We start from the raw sequence: 15,156 nt of genomic DNA on the forward strand, positions 1-15,156 counted from the left end.
GACGGATTTTATTAGTTGGAAGTTGATTTGTGGTCATTTGCATGTTTTGCTGAGGGGCAGAGATGGATACGAGCCATTTGCAGTTCTGATGGGGAAAGTGTGTCAGGTAAAGAGGTTGCCCTAAAATAAAAATGGATAGCAGAGGTTAAATCTGTTAGCAGTGATATTGTGTAATGGTAATTATTGATACTGAATTTGCATTTTCATTATAAAAAGTCTATTTCCTTGCTAATAATGTCACTGTTTAGATTTTTAGTTTTTATGGAGCCATCCTTGAAGCTGCTGTGTGTCCTCCAGCCCTGCACTGCACCACTGCTGTAACTCCACAGAGCAACTGGCTCTGCTTGCTGAAAAACACACAAATAAGAGCACGGGGAGAGTGCAGGAAATAAAACACTGGGGAAGACACCTGCACTTTTGGAAAGTCTCCAGGAAAAAATACTTACCTAGACATAATTTTTCTAAGTGACTTTCCCTTTTGGGCAGTTATTCTCTTTTCAGAGATACAGAATTAAGAGAAAAGGCAAGGTGTATAACCACTTCTACCTTTTTTCTACAACAACTTGTGACATTATTTTTCCTTTCCTTGTGCAGGGTTCGGCGGACTCCTACACCAGCCGTCCATCCGATTCAGATGTATCTCTGGAAGAAGACAGGGAAGCAGTGCGGAGAGAGGCAGAGCGGCAGGCCCAGGCACAGCTGGAAAAAGCAAAGGTAAGATGTTTTTTCATGTCACAGACTCATAAAATGTTCGGCTTTTAAGGATTGTTATCTCTTCCATTACTGACACAAATGTTTTTAATGTGTTGACATATAGCATAAGACCTCTTACAAAGATTTTCCAGACTGCAGCAGAAAATATATATTTTAGGAAAAATTAGTTGGAATCAATTTTCCATAAAAGGCACTTGATTGGCTTATGTATTTCAGAAAAATCTTATTTAAATGTGTGCATTTCTTCTTTTATTGAATATATACATTTATTGCAGAGTCAAAGCTTTGAATTCTGACTGAAGATGTTTGTGAAAGTTTACCCGTGGATCGCTATGGCAATCAAAACTTAGAGTTCTAGAAATCAGCCCTCGAACATCCTGTTCATCTTCCTTCAATGAAGGATCAGTCCCTACAAGTCATATATAAATAGAAAGAATATATTACAAAGGTTTTTGTTTGTTTTTTTTTCCTGAAGACTTCACTGACTTTACAGTTTGTGTGTTAAATGACCCCGTGAGTAATATGCTGTAGGACTTGTTAAGATTTCTCCTTCTATCTCCATACTCCTGGCAGGTAATGACAACTTAGTAAGGAAATACTAAATGAGCTTTAGGTTGTTACTATGTGTTTGTATGTTTTCCACGAGATGCATTTAGGACTGTGAGGGTTTTAGCAGTGGAAGTGTATGGGTTTGTTTTTCTTTCATCTGTGCTGTATCTTTAAATACTATTGCACCTGTAAAAATCATGCTCATCTTATTTGTTATCATTCATTTATCACTTCGTTCCAATTTTTTTTGTATGCTGTCTGCCAGATCTCAGTGTATTACTGTTTTCCATGATCTGTTTTACGTTTTCATCTCTTATTGTTAAATATTTACATACAGTACTGAGATCCCTCCTCAGATCTACCTGATTTGCATTTCTCTGTCACTTTGTCTCTGACTTCCCTCCTCCATTTCGCCTTGTTTTTCTTTTTTTATTTCCCCATCTCCCTCCCATCTCCCGTTGTTTCCTTTTCCGCTGCCAGCTTTGCCTCTGCCCATTTACACTGCCTGTTTTACAAGGGTTCTTCGGAATTTGAGGAGTCCAGATCACTGAGCTGTGCACCTGATCGTGTGGTGAGGGCCAGCTCCGTAAATAATACAGTACTGTAATGCACAAGCAGATGGCTTCGTCAGACCAGAAAACTTGAACAGGGAAGTCAAAGATGTGGTTTTGAAAAATATAATTTAATAAGAGCTCCTAAAGCAGCTTTTTAATGAGACGCTGAAACTTGCCAATCATAGGAGATGCTGGACATCTCTTGGAAGTTGGGTCCTGCTGTCCTGGGATCGGTACAGCAGAAACACCGCAGAAGCAGCCCGCTTCTTCCCTTCTGCCTTTATCTTAGAGATGTTGCTGATTGTAATCAGGAGTTTCAGTTTTATCAGGGTTGCTTTTTGCTAGTTTGAGATTACTTTGCTCTTAGGAAAGATGATAAAGGCTGCCCTGAAATTCAGGTGAAGTGTTAAATTTTATCAGTAAATGCACAATCTTTAAAAGAAGAGTTGAAGTAATAATATCAGGGTAGCAGTACAGCACTTGCTGCTGAACTGATGCATCTCTTAGCGATGAGTAAATCTATGTGAGTGTTGCTATGGGAATTTGGCTTACTGATGCTGGCTTGAATGCATGGACAGCCCTTATGTAATATTCATGACCTCTAGCACAGCTGCCATTGTAGTTTGTGGAGAAACTGCTAGCAGACCCTGACTTTTTAAAACTGTATTTCTACACATCAAAGCAATGTTCTCACTCCAGCTGGCACAAGATACAGTCTCTAGGTCTGACACCGCCTGAGACTGTAAGACAACTTGTGAACAGTCAAAGTAGCAAAGGCACTGCCAAAATCAACCTGCTATAACAATGGGTAATTCCAGTCATATAGAAAACACAAAATGAATTATTTAGATCATTTGTGCTTTACAACGGATTAAAGCTGGAACTACATAAACACTTTTGTTTCCCGAGTCAAATGTTAAAAATCATTCCAGGCTGTAGTATGTGGAAATAATTTTATATGGTGGCTATGGTAGTGTAATATTTAGTCTAGCGTAATATTTAAAAATATATTAAAAAAAAAATTATATGCATTTGGTTCTTATGTTTGAAATAAATGTTTAAAAAGAGGTAAATTAAACATAACCCAGTAGAACTAAAATATAACAGGGTGTACTTTTCTGCCTTTATTGCTGATTCAGTCCCTCACCTCCCTGAAACACGGTAAAATTAACGAAGCGGTAACTTGTGTCGGCGCTGCCTGGCTCCTGTGTGCCCCCAGACCTGCTCTCCACGGGTGTCTCGCCTTCGCCCTGACCGGCTAGCCGGCACAACCAAGTGACGCAGCTGCTTTAACTTTTTGCCTTTTAATATTGTGAGTGGAAGTGTTGATCCTAAATAAAGTCATTACAATTGTATTTGTCACAGGAATTAGAAGAGGATGACATACATGAATAATGCAACGGTGGAGGGAAAATGATAGTGAATTAAGGGTAGATAAAAAAACTGTTGAACTGTGTCACGCACCTAATGAAAACAGTTTAATGACATCCATTTTCCTTCCTTACCGCTAGGCAAATCACCTTAAACTGAAGAGAAAAATATAGTAATAAAGCACACAATGGCAAATTGTTAAGAGGATTTTAAGACTTTTAAATTTGGATTTTTGTGGAATCTAAGTGTGTGTGTGTGTAACATGAAGCCAGAGTATAATATGCATATCTGATACATATCTAAACAGGGAAAGTAAAACCAAAAAACCTTGTAAGAAAATACACATTCTGGCCATTTTTATTTATTTATTTCATGCAAGCATCGCTTCTCTGGAAAATGGTTAAGCATATTTTGCTGACTCACTTTGGCATGTGATTTACTGTAAGGAAGGTGGGGCCACGGGCGCATGTTTGGAGTCGTCCAGGGATGGAAAATTAAGAGGCAACTGATGAGGCTACCTACAGGCCAGCAGCTAATCCCAAGGGAAATAAATCTTCAGATGAAGCTGTTAAGCTTGAAGCTGAGATGAAATGTTCTTGGTTAGAACAGTTCTGCAATGCAAATGCAGAAAGATTGTTTTGGGGAGGTTTTTGTGTTTTGGTTTTTTTAAATAGAAAAAAACCACAACAACATTTCAAGGTGTTGAAGAGGACACCAAGGAAATCCTCCAAGTCCATAGCATGTGGCTATCTCTAGGATAAAGAGGATCTATGTTGTGGCTGAGTAGGGCATGCTAACAATGCCCAAATCTATGGGCTTGTACTGATATTTTACTGAATTTCCTGTGTCCATAAAAACATGAATTGTAAGCATTCACAAGCCAAAAAATAAATAAGAAGCCCAAGGACATTAATTGCTTTTAGTGTTAATATTTTTAAAATTGTAATTTCTGCAGAATAAAACTTTTCAGTTTTGAAGGATGAGTATTAAAAATAAATTATAGTAAGAAAAGATATTTTTTCCATTCCTTGCAAGTATTCAAGTAATTATCTCTTAAAATATTGCACCAAGTGAGAGGGATGAGATCAAAGGAAAACTATGAGGTACAAGTATTAGTGAGACCTTTAAATTCAGTGCTAAACATGCTGAAGTTTGTATATAAGACAGGGGACTTCAGTAATGATTTTTGGCCCTCTCCAGTGCCGGTAAAATCAATTCAAATATTCCATTGACTTATTTTGCCTCAAGCACATCATATATTATGAACTTGTTTTTGGCTGAAATGCAATTAGTGAGGTGGTTTCTAAACCTTTTTGTTCTCTTCTGCAAGAGTGACTTCATTCTTCTCTTCAGTTTCTTCAAGTGTTTAGATTTTGCCTCCTTTTTTTTTTTTTCCCCTTGTCCCACATGGCTTAAGAGCTCTTTATGCAGAGACAATTCTAAATGAGATCTATAGGATATTTTCAACATTATGGAAAATGATTTATTTTTTTTTTTCCCCCAGTTATTTCTAATACATTGGGTTCTGAAAGTGCCAGTTAATAATCCAGGTTCTGGGACTAAGGGACAGCCCTGTGCTCTTCATTCTCTGTTAAGGATTGTTCTCAACATCCTTTGGTCCTGAAACTTCTTAAATGGCTGTCAAAGTAGGATCGTGACCTTCCAGAAGTCAGTAATTGTGTCCAGAATAGGAAATCTCAATTCCTCTCAGCTCTGCTTTGTTTGCATTCCACCTAATGCTCTACTGCTAGCATCCTTTTAGGAGTTTGTTAAAACTTGAAATATCTATAGTCCTAGTTTAAAATACCATTTAAATAATGTTTACATTAAGATGGTGAGCTACAGAAAATTTGATACCAGACATCCCTTGGCTGGCTCTTAGGGAATAATATAAACTGTCATGTTTTCCTTGCTTGATGCGTGCTGTAGTAGTGGTGATGACTTGTGACTGTGAGTAATAACGCCACGTCTGAAGTGTAATGCATTGCCTCCATGCACGGGTTGGGGACCACAGCTTTGAAACATGTAGCAGGCTGGGATAATGCCTACATACCCCTGCAAGGCTGAAGGCATGAAAAAGATTGTCAGATGTAATTATCCAGTGCAGTGTGCCAAGACTAGTTATTTATTTACTCTCAGACAGGTTTTGCAGCCTCTGAATGACCGACCCCATGCTGCTAGCAGGCAGCTGCAGAGCTAGTTAAGGTATGTCTACTTAAGCTGCAGTAGCGTTTTTGACAGACCAGAAGTGCCCATCACCTTGATGTGTGTCCTTATATTATGTCAGCTTGTTCCATCATGGAGACTCAATTTTCTCTCAATTACAAGAACATCGTGGTGCTGAACAGCACCCAAAGCCATAGCAATGTAGGGTAGTACTTTGTGTTAGCTGTTGTGTGAGGTAATATTTTTTTTCATTGATTTCTTCTGATTTGCCCTTTTGTTTTAGAATACTTCCATTGCGTGTTATCATTGAGATAGCTAATGTTGCGTGTCAGAGTTGCTGTGATTACATGGGAGCTGGCACAGTGGTCTAGCTGGAAATAAATGAGTTGTTGAACCAAAAGTACAGTTGCAAATCTGGTTGTTGCTCAGCTGGGGGTGAGTTCTGCATTGCTGGATCTGCTCGAACCAGGTTACAGATGCTCTTGTTCATTTTCTGCATTCATTTCTGCTGCTTTTTCTTAGGACTGTAACATTGGGATGTAAAGCAGCTCCCTTTATACTGCTGTCTGTGACCTATAGTTTTTTTCTTGTTTATATTCATGGTCTATTTTATCTTCAGTTTAAGTGCATGCTCTTGTTCTACACTGCTGCCTGTCATTATGTTGGTTATTTCCCTGAACTGTTTACCCGTTCTCACTGTTGGGCTGCATCGTTCCCGGGCTGGAATTGTTTCTTCCAGCAGGGTCTCAGGTAACCTGGAATCAAATGCTCCAGAAATAGTACCCTCTCTAATTAAAACACATCTGTCATCTCCCATTCATATTGTGATTACCGAGTGATCAAATCTGTTTCATAAGTATCGTTTCCTCTTCTGCTTCTTGGACATGAGTGGGAAAAAAAGAATGGAGGGATATTAACACAGCCTAAATTTAGATACCTAACTGTAGGTAGATCCTTTAGTATCCTGATGTTCTTCAAATAGTCAGTGGAGAGAGATAAATCGTCTCAGAGGAGCAGAGAGACAATACTAAGAGAAAGTCCTGAGGACAAGCGTAGCTTTTCTGCCTGCTCTCACCTGCTGCTTCCACACGCGCCTGCTCGCTTCCTTGACGAGATGTCTTTGCTCTGGCTTTACCCATATGGTTAAGTTACCGTATCAAGGGCAGCAATGCCAGTGTTACTTTTTGTATTAAAAGAAGTGTTGAAGAAATAACTGATTTAGTTTTAAAGATTTTAACCAACGTAAGCGTTGTAAGCCAGGTACAAACAGCCACGTGCATCTTAAATTCTCACCTGGACATTTTTCTGCTCCTCGGGTCTCTGTGGCAGACACAGCCTGTTAGCTGTCAGCCTCCGCTGCCTGCTGGCGCTGCAGAGGTTACAGCAGAGGTTCCCAAACCGTGCTGTGCCTGTTGCTGGCCAGTTGTACGTGGTGACAGCCACCTGCTACCTCCTACCTGTGGCTGCTGAGCCGAGCTGCAGGGTAAGCGTGCTCAGGGCCAGCCCTTGCTGTGGCTTGGGCGGTGGTGACTGATGGGTCTGGGTGTTGGGCCAGGTGCTGGTGTAGGGATCAGCAGAGGATGCGGAAGGTCGTGGGAATTGTAGGAGAAGATGAGAAGTGGCTTTGGGGATGCTCTCTGTGACCGGTGGGGAGTGAGTGTGGTTGATGTATCCTGGGAAAGGAGGAATTAAGGTAAGCTTTTGCAGGCTGCTCAGGCTGGCACAAAGGTGAGCACTTCACTGATCTTAGACAGAGGTAGATGATGCTGGTCGCTCTAAGCAAAGTAATTTCCAGTTAAGACATATACAACCCAGTTCATTAACTTTCTTGAGGTTTATAGTGTCTGATTTACTTTTGCCATCATCTGAGACAGTACGCTGTATTGCAGAACTTCACTTCTCTCAGCAGCTGGTCCAGCTATCTGAATGCTGCTGGGATTTTTTAACTGGTTAGCATATGTCTTTTTACTTAAAAGAGAACACTGATTCAAAAATAGAGGGGAAAATAGGATTTCAGGGCACAGGCCATTGTTAAAGATCACATTAAGGTAAATGCTGAGCTTTTTGCATCTATAATATCTTTTTTGGTGATAATTTACATAATTTTATCTTTTCTGCTCTAAACGATTAATGTATATTTCCTGTTTCAATTCCAGTTTAATGTAAAATCTGTCTGGAGATTTTTTGGGGGTTTATCTTTTTATTTTTCTGAAATTAAACATGTACTTGTAAAATGTTTTCAAGGTAGGCATTACAGATGCAGGTAGGGCTCTGTTATTCTTGAGTTCAGTAAAATATAGGATTTTAAATGTCTGTGGATCTGGACCTGTGTTTATATGTGTGTGTGCTTATACATCTATGTATGCATTATATATAACCATAGACACATCCATGTGTATATATGGATATACATTTGTATATATGTCTGAATGTATTAGATAACTAGCACTGGTGACTTGAACTGCCCATTTATGTTCTACAGCTGGTAACTCCCCATTGTAAAGTGTTTATTTTGTACGCAGGGAGAACTGTTGTATCAAAGGGTTAACTTGTGAGGAAATAAAAGGGTTTTACCAGAGAATGAAATTATGCTGTGATCAGAGCTGGTAGTGGACTGCCACGGGCTTTTTGGACGCAGGACTGAGATGGAGTAGGGACTTCGGTGCAGGCTGCGGTGGCTCACCTTGCAGAGGTGCCCAGCTGACACTGACCCACGTGATGTGGTGCCGTGGCTTGAAGAAAGACTAGTTTGGACAACAAAAGCTGTATTTTTTTCTGCTGTTGTACCAAAGTGGCTATTTTCCAAGCAGTTCAGGAACTAACCTGATTTCTGGTAGAGCGCACACCTGGCTGGTGTGTGCCGTTATGCAGGGAGGTACTTGTCATCTGCAACCAAACCAAACCCCCAGACACAGTTCTTGAGTCCTTGGTAAAGATCTGAATTCCCTCTCTCCTCACTAACCCACTCTCCCAAAAAAAACAGGAAGGAAGAAAAAAAGAAAAAAATATATTTGTAGTTTTGGTTTTAAATACTTAATCAGAAAAAAAAAATGGAAGGAAGCTTCAAAAATAATCTTTTTTTTTTTTTTTTTTTGTAATTGCAACTTGTTTTATAACATTACATGCAAGATGCCAATGAGTTCTAACTATAAGTAGCAGTAGAGTGCTTTGGTGCCAAAATTAGACTGATGTTAGATGCCAATTCAAAAGTGTTTCCTTTAGAAAATTTAATATTAGTTATATAAACTAGTTACTGGTGGTATAAAACTTAAGAAAAATCAGTAGGAGGCCAAATGAAACCCATGATACCTGGAAGGAAGATACTCTGTGTTCCCAGGTTAGGAACATTTTAAGTGCAAAACTCAGCTTGAACTATGAAGAGTGTCTGGATTCTGCATAATTCCTAGTATGAGAGAAATCAATGAAAAATGAAGATTCAGAAAGGCCCCCACTGATGCTTTTCTGGTTGTGTTCCGGCCATCTTTTCATCTATATTCTTTGTAAGGCCAGTGCGCGTCCTAGAGCGAAAACCTGCATGAACTTCTCCTAACGTTCACCGGTGGAGCCTACAGAAACCTCTGAGCACCTCTTCTGTACATTTAACATCCAATCCTGCATTGACACTTTCTTCCAGCATTTCACAGTCACCTGGGTTGTATTCCCAAATTCAATATGATAAAGAATATGCAATGCATAACCCCTCTATTTTATACCTTTAAAAAAGTCAATCCTGAGATAAAATGTATATGCTGAGATACATTTTGGGCTGTCACAAAATATCAAAGATTAATCAGACACTTATCCTGTGTGAAAGTATGGATAAGCATTTACCCTTCTCCCTCCATTTTTGTGATGTAAATGTCACCAATGGGTTTTAGTCATACAACTCTTACAGCTACCTAGGTTTTTTACTTACTTGATTGAACAAGTTCAGCTCTAGCAGTCAAATACTTTTATTGAATCTAATATGAAATCTTAACATATAAGTTTCAGGTGGCATTCTCTAGCTTCAGATGGGATAGTACCCACTGAAATATTATTTCTTGCAGTTATTTCTCTTAAAAACCCTTCTCTTCCTTACTAAATAGATAAAGAGGATCCTGGTTTCATCCAGGATTTTTTATTTAAATTCAAGTTTATTGGTAGCATGACACATGCAAATGGTACCTAAGTTTTAAAAAGTGATACAATGTCAAGCGATACACCTGTGCAGACCATTCAGATTAATACTGCTGGAGAGAATCCAAGGGTTTCTCCCATTTTCTTTTTCTTTGCTATCTCCAGCTTTACTTAGTTGCATCTCTATCCATATTTGGGAAATTTCATCATACTGTAATTGTTATATTACTTTTCTGATTATTCTTTTTGTTGCCTCCAATAACTGGCATTAAAATGTGAAGTTCTCATTTGATTACTCTTACAAGTGCAACTCCCTTCTTTCTTGTTGAAATGTTTGGTGAAACAAAATTTTCCCAGCTTTCTGACTCTCATAAAATGATCTTTCTGTGCTAACAGCTTAATCCATTTTGGCCTATGAGTGTAAAATTTGTACTTTTTTTGTTCTTGGAAAAATATGACAGTATGATGATGGTAAAATAAAATATTTAAGATAAATATATGACTAAAATACATTACAACAAGACTATCCTTTATTCTCATTTTGGGAATCTTATCAGATAGGTACCTCTTTTCAAGGTCATTTGTTGTTTTTTTATATGTAGTATCCAAAATTCAGTTTGAAAACTGATGCCTTATTTTCAGTATTTTGAACAGATCTGCATTTGGCAAGCATGCAAAACAGGGATGCACCCCATGGTTTGGGTTTTTATCGTGCAAATATACTTGTGTTATTGATCTGCAAGCCATCCTTTTCCAGTGACTGGTGGAAAAGCGAAGGGAAAAATAACTTGAAAGGGAAGATGAAGGATCAAACTGCAGCTGCTTTGATTATTTTGACTGGAAATGTCAGATTGTTGAAGTGAGAGAAGAGATGTGCCTGCTGCTTTTTGACTCCATCCATTCTGCCAATTATTTGAAAATTGAGGTTTAAAAAGTTGTTGGATTCTAATATTTCACTTGCGGTAAAATAGATGAACACAAAGCACTTGGGGTTACTGTAACTCCCAATCACCTCTGTCTGTCATAAGGGAAATGCTTCCTGACTGAAATAAAAATGAGAAGAAACGCAGAGTACCTGCCATCTTGTGAATCAGCTGTGCACATTGCTCTTAATCAGCAGTAATAAATGGCAGTAATTGGAAAGGCAACCGTATTTCTGACTTTTAGCAGCAGTCAAATTACAGCTGAAAGTATCCTTCCCAGAGGAGCTGTAAGGGAACTTACTACACTTTTTCCAGCTCTTTCATTATTTTGACCCTTTATTCCCTTTTTGCAGCGAGGCACATGACTCGCCCATGAAATACAAATTTCCTTGCCTTCTCCCCTGCTGCTTCCTGGTAGTTTAATCCAGTTGAGATATAGCACAGAGCCCCTGTGGAAGTGCTCAGCTGTATTGCTTATTATTTTCTGCCTGTATAGTAGCCTCGGCGTGTTCAGTGAACCTGGTCTGGTGAGGGCTGAGCATGGGCTCGCCTTCTCTTGCTGCCTCTGCGGCGCTCGAGCTGTCTGCTGCAGGCACAGGGATGTGACATTAGGTTCCCTGAGAGGAAGGTAAGGAAGAGGAGTGTTTCCAGTGCCTGTCCCCACTCAGCTGGTGGTGACACGCGGACCCAGATAACTCCAGCAGCTTGTGGAAAAGGAGGTGGGTGCTTCCCTCTCATGAGGATAAAGCCGTGGAGCTGTGCTGGTGTACATGGCTATGTATGTGTGAACTCAAACGCAATTAAAACCCTTACTTATCCCTCAGAAAGGGAAAGATTCCTTACTCCTGGTTTTAAACTCTTCTCAGCATAAAATCACCAAATTAAATCACCCAGTGTATAACTATATCCTTGCTGTCTGCCTTCCAGAACAAGAGTTTATCTTAGCATTAGGCTCAGTGCTGGGTAAAATCTCCAAGGAAAGGTCTCAAACCAAGAGTTTCTCTTGAAAGCCCATGGTTGAGGTACGAGCCTGAGGAGAAGGGGAGGTTAGGGAAGGCTAAATGGGGCAAAGTAGTTTTGGAAAGGAACAGACATAATGTGGATTAAGTCACACAGCCTTGTTCTGTGATTCAGCTTGAAGAAAATCTGGTGGGAAGGAAGACATACGGGGACTTGAATGTTGGCAATCTTGAGCAGGTTTGAAAGACTCGACTTTTATCTTGCATTTCTCAGACTTGAATTGTTCTCTCACACCTTTTGATTGTGCTGTGTTTCTCTGCCAGTGTAGTTTCATGGCAGTGGCTTTGGCTCCAAAGCATTAGTTTAAGAAGGGTAGGGTCCTACCCTTGGGGTTATTTCTAAACCAGGTGAGTTAACCGTGGTGAGCGCGGTGCAGCCTCATAGGCAGCAGTGTGCTGTGGTGTGGGGATGTGGATGGGCACTGAGTGCTCCGTATCACAAGACTGAAGAAGGAAGTATACCCTTTTCGGCTGAGAAGCCCATCTTCTCCTGTCTGGGGTAGGATCTTACACTTTAACCTACCACTGATCCTAGTTTCTGATACAGCAGCACATGCGGTTGGTTGTTCATCTTGCTCTTCAGGACTTTCCTTCACAAGCTGTCTGATGTGAACAGGGACACGTCTACACTCTTGTTACTTAATCCCAGGAAAAGGAGCAAGATGTAAAAGGGCATGAAGCAATGTATCTGCTTTATCTGCTTCACTCTGTCATGAACTGAGAAGATCTTATTTTTGTCTCAAAAATAACGTTTCAATATTTCTTCCTGAATGCCCCTGGCAAATCCAGGCTAGAAATTTTGCCTAGTGCAATCTGATGGATAGTTGTGTTCCCACAGCCAGAATTAAACCTGCATTTTCTGTTTAAACTTCAGTGTGTGTTGCAGCAATTTCCCTGTATTTGTGAGCTATAGCCTCTCTGCCATTACTGCTGGACCATTGCAGACTCAGACAGGAATGGAGACAAGCATCATTCAACAGCTGGAACATATCATATCGATATCATCCTGTCTGCATCTTTCATGTCATCACAAAGACATTTTTTTATACCTTTTTCTGTGTTTTATTCATCATTGGGTTCTTGAAGCTATGATCATAGCTTCCAGGCACCGTGAATGTCTGTCTTGTAAGTGACTTCCTACGGATTCTCCCTGTATGTTTTAATCCTGATTTGAAGCTTTCACCACAGTGGTCTTTTCTCAGGTAAAAACCCCACTGTATGTAATAAACCACATCCACTAAAGCAAACTCTTTTATGAGAGTCTGGAATTGCAGAGATGAAAGGCTACTAAATATGCCATAACTATATCTTATTCGCAAATATTTGTATGAAACTAAAATTCATCATGTGTATTAATAGTAGAAATTTTATTAATTGTGAACACAGACACACTTCTCTTTTTGAAAAGAGATTAAAATTTAATGCCTTACTGATATTGTTAAGTTTCTTATGCATGTATACAAAACAAAATAACTTCAAGTCCTAAATCTGTTTCTTTGAGATGCTGCAGAAAGCATACAGTTGCTTTGTGAGGTGGTTCATTTAGGTGCTCATATAGAGTATTCAGTGGCAGTATTGCTGTGATACTGTCTGTTCAGATTCTGTTTATCGTATAATCACAGCATCCAGCTCTAGACATTATAAACAAATACTGTGCTGATTCTTTTTAAAAGGTCTAAGAAAGAAATTTTGATTTTCGTTGATAAACTCTTCTTTTCAGAAATTTCTATAAACCACAGCTAACTTAAGAACTTCCATGTCAAAACCCACAAAAAATTGTTTTCCGTTTTGAGATTAGTGGGTTTGTTTTGAATATTTTAAGTAGAAGTAAAAGAAATCAAGTGACAAAGTACACACAAGGATTTATGTGGTATTAATACAGCTGGTGAAAAGTTCATGTACTGATCCCTCTTCCAATTCAGGGCTAAGAAATATTGAAGCATTTATGGGAGATGTAGGTTGGACACCATTTGTCTTGATTTATAGCAAGAAGTTAAATTTGTTTCTCTTTCTCCAGGTTTTTTCTGTCTTCTTATGAAGCCATTCTGCTTGGATAAAATATCTATTGAATATTATCTATTGAATATGTTGGCAAAAACAAGTTGTCTACTTTGAGCGTCCTGAACTTTTTACTTTCTTTAACTTGTTTAACACAGTTTTTAACAAGCTGAAAGTTTAGGTAAAAAGATAAAAGAGGAAGGAGGTCTTAACAAATTGCTGAAATCTGTTGATGCTTTTTTTTAGTGGAAGAACTTTGAATGGAAATAGAAGATAACGTCTTATAATATCTTGGGGCAGTTCAGAAAATACTGTTTGAATTTAACTAGTAAATTAAACAGCTGCTTAAGGTCTAAGAATACAAATTTATCTTGTTCAAAGAATATAAATTTAATTAAGCGGTCTGGTCACACATATTCATTTCAAGAGAGTCAAAATATGGTTTTGTAGGATTTTGTCTCTTATTCCAGAATTCTAAGTCTTAAAGATGTATTTTTTTTTAACTTCTCATTATTGTAGTAGATTTCCACTCAAGTAAAGAGGCTTTAAGTTATTTTTTTATTAGCATTTTCAGTACATTCAGTATTCCTGTAACTTTGGTTCTTCACACTTTTTTTGAGATCTTTAGTAAAGTATGAGGTCTTTAGTACAGTAAAAGAAAGAGAAACGGTTGAAGACCCAGCAAATTAAGTGCATGATTTCTTTTAGCAATTGTTGAGTAGCTGCTGTGTGTTGCTTTAACTATATTAAGGACAGAAACAGCTTTAGCAAATGCTGGGCCCTGTGTGAAATCTGTATCAAGTATGCACAGGAGAGAAACCTTTTGCAGAGGTGGGGGACGCACATGTACTTGCATAACACTGTCAAATTTAGCAGTGAGTTGAATAACACCCAAAGAAATTTCATGTGTGGAGAGTAAGGCTTCTCTAATTAGCTGTTAAACGCCAAATGATGGGTACTAAACACTGTATTGTAGCAGTAAGCATCTCTGCTACAGTGCAGCGGTCACTCTATCATATTAAAGAGACTGCTGGGTGTGGTGGTCACTCGTGTTTCAGGGTCTCCCAGAGCTCTGTTGAACCTCAGACTGTTTCTGCACTTCTTTGGCTCTTTCCCAGCCCTTTGAATGTAGGCTGTCTCCAGTCAGTCTGAAACACGTACTGATTTTGGGTGACCTTCACAAAAAAGGAAGATAATAAAAATAGAAAACATAGTTAAAATAATTATAGTAAACTAGCCACTGCCTCTGTCACATCTCTGTTGCACAAAGTGCATTTGTAATGGAAGGTATTAACACTTGTGCCTTGCTCATCCTTTGCAAATGTTTTCTTTGCATGTTTGCTTTGTTTCATTTTTTTCAGAGGAAGTAGATCTGTTTGTACGACTGTAGATTCACCTATATCGTGTGATAGTTTTTGTTGAGTTGTGTCTATGGTGTCTTCCAATGCCAAATTCTTGGAAAAGATTTAAATTGCTTCCTCTCCCTGACCGGCAGCTCAAAGATTTAACAACTTCGCTAAAAGTCAACTCGGACTGGCTTGCAAAAAGCCAGCCATGGCCAGCGGATGACACTTAGGCCCATACTGACGCTGTCTTGCTTCCAGCCGGCTGCTTTGAGACCTGGTTTCAGCCCAGTTACAGGGGAGAGTGCCTTGGATCAACTTTGTTACAAAGCAAATTTAAGAGATCTATTTAGTACCACATAGATCATGTTTAAAGTATTATTTCCTCTCAGAGTCAAAT

The 15,156-nt window shown here is 39.0% G+C and overlaps 1 protein-coding gene across 9 annotated transcripts in view; it reads left to right on the forward strand.

Annotated features, from left to right (window-relative positions):
- CACNB2 (calcium voltage-gated channel auxiliary subunit beta 2) overlaps positions 1 to 15,156 on the forward strand; it is a 255,737-nt gene that overhangs the window by 171,716 nt on the left and 68,865 nt on the right. For all 9 annotated transcript variants that reach the window (XM_075746314.1, XM_075746316.1, XM_075746317.1 and 6 more), the window contains one exon: positions 595 to 714. In XM_075746314.1, coding sequence (XP_075602429.1) covers positions 595 to 714 — 120 coding nt within the window. The remainder of the gene's footprint in view (positions 1 to 594; positions 715 to 15,156) is intronic.

This window comes from Balearica regulorum, chromosome 2, assembly GCF_011004875.1.
Source record: "Balearica regulorum gibbericeps isolate bBalReg1 chromosome 2, bBalReg1.pri, whole genome shotgun sequence".
NCBI classification, from domain to species: Eukaryota; Metazoa; Chordata; class Aves; order Gruiformes; family Gruidae; genus Balearica; species Balearica regulorum.